We start from the raw sequence: 6,287 nt of genomic DNA, 5'->3' as shown, positions 1-6,287 counted from the left end.
TCTCAGGCCTCAGCTCTGAAGGTGACACAACTCTCCTATTTGTCCCACGAACTCGTCTGAAAACAATGGGAGATCGATCTTTCAAGCACCAAGGACCAACAATCTGGAATAATTTACCATGGGAACTAAGAGAAATGATATTCTCTAAACAATTTAAAGGAAAACGTAAAACATTTCTTTTCATTCTCTAATTGTGTAGCACCATGAGCCTACTGTCCATAAGGATTAATGCGCTATAAATGCCATCCATTATTATTATTAAACTTTATCGTTTTACTTTCATGACATTCATGCTGTTTCCTATGCAAGTAGATGCTTTTCGTATAAGGGGCTCATCACAGAAGTCAGACAAAATATATATAAAAAAGTTTTGTATGTTTTGGCATCCGTTACAATTTATTGTCATGAAGTTGAACTGGCCGTGCAATGGCTTTGACCAATGTGCACATATTTGCACATCTGATATCCGGAGCAATTATGGGCTTCATTTAACATTGTTGTAATGGACAATATTTTGCGTCGGTTTCAGAGTATTTATATAGAGCAACAACAATGAGCCTATAACAATTCGGGTTATCTGACCCATAAATGAATACACTTCAGGTATGACCCCAGTGCACATAGCAGGTGTGATAACCGAACGCAATTATGAGCTTGATCTCACTTTGTTGTTATTGGCAATGTTTTGCGTTTGTTTGAGGACATTTACATGACAACAATAAGCCCCTGCTCTCTGGCTGAAAATACAAGATATTAATACCAAGTGAGATTTAAACCAAGCCGTGTCTTTAAATGGGGAAGTTGTATGATTTTGTTCAATAACAAATAACTGCATATATTTTCTCTTCAGTGTACCAAGCCACCGCCATCACCACTGACCATTGTCTCCATCGACTTCACAAACAGGTCGGAAAACTGATCATTGTGGACGACGATGTTCAAGCAATCAAGGCCGTTCTTTCTGGAAAGGTGAGCCTATATTAACGTACACTAAAAACGCCATTTTTTATTTGGCCAGAAATGATTTACCCCAAACATCACATCGATGAATTAATGTGAACCTAGATTTGATTTTTAAAAAAATGACTCCAAGAAGTCTGAAGTTAAAAAATGTTGAGGGGTCATTGTGATATGTCGATATTAGAAGTAAAAAGTTTCTGATGTGTATAAGATAATGCCATCGTGCACACTGCTCTAAAATACAAGGTTAATTGACTTACTTGACTTAGATGCCTTTCGCGTCTCGACCGAAAGATCGGGTCGCCTTGGCTGTTTCCAGTATTTCCTGTGTGAGGTGTCTCCAATATTGCCGGTCCTCTGCTAGGGTTCTCAGATTTTCAAGGTCCCCTGCCGTTATGAGACTAATGCTTTGTCCAAGTGTTGTGAGGTTTTTGTTTAGGATCACAGGGAGTGTTGTGATCGGTCTTCCTCTGAAAAGGTTCCCGTGTTTTTGGAAGTATCCCGACATGGCTTGGTTTGCTGGTATGTTTTTGTCCCTGCGTAGTATGTGACCGAAAAGTTGCCATCGTTGTTGTAAAATGTCAAGGGAGATTGGTCTTTCTTTTGTGATCTTATAGAGTGATTCATTTGAGATCTTTTTGGGGTATTTGATGTCCAGTACCCTTCTTAGCTGTGTGCGATGGAAGGCATCCAGATGTTCTTCTTCGGATTTTGTCAACGCCCAAGTGCCGCAGTTATACAGAAGTACCGGTTTTACAAGAGCATGGTACAGTTTCAGTTTGGTTTTTCTCTTTATTTTGTCACCTCTAATCCATACATTGGTGAGTTTACTGAGTGCGGCGTTTGATAGCTGTTTTCTTCTTTGTACATCCTCGGTGTCTCCAATTAGTGAGCCGACTTTCTTTGTTCTTTTCCATTCCTCTTTGTTCCTCGATATTGTTGTAAATTCGGTTTTATTGGCATTGACTTGGAGGTTATATTTCATGAGGGTATTTTGTATGATGTCTATATTTGCTGGTGTTGATCCAATAAAATCGACATCATCTGCATAGGCGATTTCTCTAGGGATTGCATTCTCAATATGAGTCGTTGGTTTTGGAATGACTTTTCGAACTTCTTTCAGAGCGTGTTCTAAGTATATTGTGAACAGAATCGGGCTCAGACTATCTCCTTGGGGGTCCCGATGTTACTTTCGAACTGCGTCTGTTTTGTGGCCCCGTATATCCTTGGTTGTATCTTTGTGTTGCTGAGGAGAAATCGGATTATTCGGAGCTCGTCTTCGTCTACTATTTCTGTTAATATCTCCAAAAGTTTTCCTCTGTCGATCGTATCAAAGGCTGCGGACATATCGATTCCGGTTATTGTTATGGATATGTTTTCTTTGAGTGCCTTTGCTGCCAACCATTTATGTGTCCATACAACGTCCGATGTGCTTCGGTCTTGGCGAAACCCGCTTTGGCTATGTGATAGGTATTTTTCTATTTTCGGTCTAATTCTGTTGAGGACAATAGTTGACAGTGTTTTTCTTATGGTATTCAGTAATGTTATTGGGCGCAGGTTGTTTACGGGTCCTTTCGTTTTTCCTGGTTTTTGTATTGTAATTAGGACACCGCTGTTTATGATGAAGGACAACATTGCTGACACCTGTTGACATTGAGCTTCGGCTCAGTGGATAGTCTTATGTTTCTATTTATTCACTGTGTGGAATCTTTAATACAAGGTTAATACTTATGAAATCCGGCAAAGTATTGTTGTTAAATGTCATTTCGTCTTCCCCCCCCCCCCCCTCCCTATTTCTTTATCCAGGCTGATGCATGGTTTACCAAGTTAATCGTCCCGGAGGGCCAACGATTGCTGCGACTACCCGGGCGCTTCCACTGTGAGAATGTGGGGACAAGTATAATGGTACGCAAGGGGAGTGACCTCCCTTCCTGGTGGAATAAAGCCTTCAGAAAGTTTAAGACGTCTGGAAAGTTCCTCCGGTTCTGTCAGGATCAGGGAAAGCTGTATAAAAGTATGTACATATATATAAACGCTGAGACACATAGGTCGAAAAATAAGCTGTCTGTCACATGTATTATTGTTATACGGAAATATTACATTTGGTTTGTTGACTTTAGAGAAAGCATTTAGCGTTACATCGCACCTGCCCATCTATTTTATATAAAACGATATTTCCAGGCATTCACAATAATAATAATAATAATAATAATAAATAATAATAATAATAATAATATAATAATAATAATAATAATAATAATAATAATAATAATAATAATAATAATAATAATAATAATAATAATAATAATAATAATAATAAAAAATAATAATAATAATACAATAATAAAATAATAATAATAATAATAATAATAATAATAATAATAATATAATAATAATAATAATAATAATAATAATAATAATAATAATAATAATAATAATAATAATAATAATAATAATAGATAATAATAAATAATATAATAATAATAATAATAATAATAATAATAATAATAATAATAATAATAATAATAATAATAATAATAATAAAAACCAAGAGTGCAATATCCACTGGAGTGTGGTCAACGCGCTTTACAAGAGTGATTATTCAATTAGCAGACGTAAAGAGTAAACTATCTAATTACCTATATGTGTGAGGAAAACAAACATTTACATCTGTTGGATATTAAAAACTAGTTGCTACTTTGTCAAACTGACTTCAAATAAAATTGCGATTATTTGCGTAAATCTAATTAGAAAAGGGTCTAAGTCCTATATCTTTGGCTTGAAGTAGGCGAGTATGTATGATCTGTTCTATTTGTTATATTATACAATCGTTTTATAATTTAAAATATCTACCAAAAGAAAGTTTATAATGGGCAAATGGCATAATGGGTTTTAAAAAAAAATACTGTCGTCACCAAAGAAATTACTCATGCTCTATAGATAATATGACACTTGGTGATCTGACGTCTCAGTGATACTTAGGCCATGTTGATATGACACATTTCTATGGGTCACCTTCATTGGTAGGTAAAGTTTTTCTTTCTTTTCCTTCAAAGCTGATTTCCCATGTGCATCCAGTGGTGATGATGTAGGAAGAAGCCTATACAAGTGAAAGATGAGCTGTTAAATTCCCAGTGACAAAATAGTATAGCAATGTCTATGGAACAATATTATTATATCAAAATACTCATATTGAACAAAAAAATAAAATAAACAAAAAAATTTGAATTTTCATGTCATCGTGTTATGTTTTACTTTTAACAATATAAAAGTAAATGCTATTACCAATAATACATTTTGTGTTTGTATTAACTTATTAAGAATTAATTAAATAATTTTTAAAAGATTATTATACTAAAAAGAAACTGTAATATAGTTTGGCTTTTTTCGTGACAACTTGAATTGATTATCGTCACTTCCTGGTGAAAAAAATACTCAAAGCCGTTTTAATTGTATAATAAAATCTAAATAAAGTCTAGCACACATGGCCGTATGGCTCTTTAACTAAAAGGACTACTTTGATTGAAAATTATGCCATGGGGTAAAGCAATTTGATTATACTCGGACTATACTCCCCGCTTTCAGCATCAACTATTGTGTTTCTTGAAACAGTAAACAGCCTCTGATTTAGGATAAAATGTATTTAATTATTTGAATGAACATCTTCCACGTTCATTTACTGATGAAGGGCAAAATTCGCTATTCTCTCTCTCTCTCTCTCTCTCTCTCTCTCTCTCTCTCTCTCTCTCTCTCTCCCTCCCCCTCTCTCTCTCTCCCTCCCCCTCTCTCTCTCTCTCCCTCTCTCTCTCTCTCTCTCTCTCTCTCTCACTCCCCATGTTAATCATCTTAAATAAAGCATTCTATTGTACAATACATCATGCAAGTTGGAATTTAAAGGGAGGTAATGATGCAGAGCTGTATACTCTTGGCCTCTCCCCAAAAGATTCTTGGTCCGCATCGCGATTTCTATTCTTTTGATTGGTCAACTCTTCTTAGCTGACGAAGCGCTATCTTTCGGAAACCCAGAGCAGTACTTCTCATTCGAATAGATATTCCCTCCTGCGAACGAAAATATGCCCCTCCGCCAACCAAAAATAAAACCCCCCAAACACTAGATAATATTAATATATTTCCATGTCAAATCAGGTCTTATAGAGAGCTTCAAGTAGTGATGACGTCATTACAAACTGTCATAGGCTGTATGTAAACTGAGTGCAGTACACTCATTTTCCTCTCCGGTCCGTCCTGTCCTCCATTTGACATTTTGTATTATCATAGCAAAATGGGTGCAACTCCCTCGTTTTTAGTTGCCGAACTGTAGAGGAACAGGACGCGAATGTTTTCTCAGGATTAAAACTTCTTTCAGTTTCCTACTATCTAACACAGTGAAACAATACACGAATTTCCTTGTCCCTGTTATTAGAACACCTTTGGATGATCATTTCTCACTAAATAAATGTTGAATAGTAATATAAACGTTTTATGTCACTCGTAGTTTTGGTTGAATGTTTCATGTTTTGTTGTGAGTAAATTACAGAAATGTATAGCATCTATGACACACTGGTTATTCACGAACGGGAAACGAAAATAAATGCACGCAGTTTACAGCCTTATCATAATCTCTGTTCTTGTTATATTTGTGTGTGACATTATGCTAATCAAATTTCTTAAATTGCCATGACTTTTGAGCAGACCTGTCGTAACTTTTAAATTTCGTAATTCTATGAGTTTTTCGTAATACGAAGTAGGCAGGTCTGCTTTAAAAGGAGAGTCCAATCATGTTTTATGATCGTCCAAAGCGTACAGAGCGAAGCTATTATCGAAATTCCGTTTTATATTTACTTACTTAATTATTCTAAGACATGGTCCAAAATGTATATATTGAAAAAAATTGCAATATTATGTAAGTAACGGTCACAACATAAAATATAATAATGAACAAAGTATTTTTTTTGTCTAATGGCGTTTCATCTCAAAACCTCCTTCCAATTTGTTCTGTTTATGAAGAGTTAGGTATGGCACGTCCCAATTTTAGTGAGAATGACAATAACTCATGACATAGATGTCACTGATATAATTTTTGGTATGAAATATTTTATTAATAAGTGAGTAGACAAGCAAAAAGAAATTGGGTAGAATGATGTCAGAGACAACATAAAGACAACAGTACACTAGACATGGATATTGAGAGATTGTGCAAGGAGTTTTTGTTTTAGAGTGACACAAATGCCAACACCTGAGCATTTAGAAAAATACACTTAATTCAAATTTAGATTTAAAGCGAAGTATTTTAAAGATTAAAATTGTAGAAACGATAATAGAGTTCT

The 6,287-nt window shown here is 35.1% G+C and overlaps 1 protein-coding gene across 2 annotated transcripts in view; it reads left to right on the top strand.

The window, feature by feature from the left end:
• The window catches only part of LOC144972969 (uncharacterized), a 46,480-nt gene extending 42,261 nt beyond the window's left edge, over nucleotides 1-4,219 (top strand). The window contains exons 14-16 of one of the 2 annotated variants that reach the window (XM_078914857.1): nucleotides 851-969; nucleotides 2,767-2,974; nucleotides 4,017-4,219. In XM_078914857.1, coding sequence (XP_078770983.1) covers nucleotides 851-969; nucleotides 2,767-2,974; nucleotides 4,017-4,072 — 383 coding nt within the window. In that variant the 3' untranslated portion in view covers nucleotides 4,073-4,219. Of the gene's footprint in view, nucleotides 1-850; nucleotides 970-2,766; nucleotides 3,170-4,016 lie in introns of those variants that run through there. The other variant, XM_078914847.1, reaches the window with a different exon arrangement.
• Nucleotides 4,220-6,287: the final 2,068 nt, after the last annotated feature.

This window comes from Berghia stephanieae, chromosome 1 (genome assembly GCF_034508935.2).
Source record: "Berghia stephanieae isolate SIO BIC M18660-M18661 chromosome 1, UCSD_Bste_1.3, whole genome shotgun sequence".
NCBI lineage: Eukaryota > Metazoa > Mollusca > Gastropoda > Nudibranchia > Aeolidiidae > Berghia > Berghia stephanieae.
Note: the sequence above shows the minus strand (reverse complement) of the source record. Positions and strands in the feature narration are given on the sequence as shown.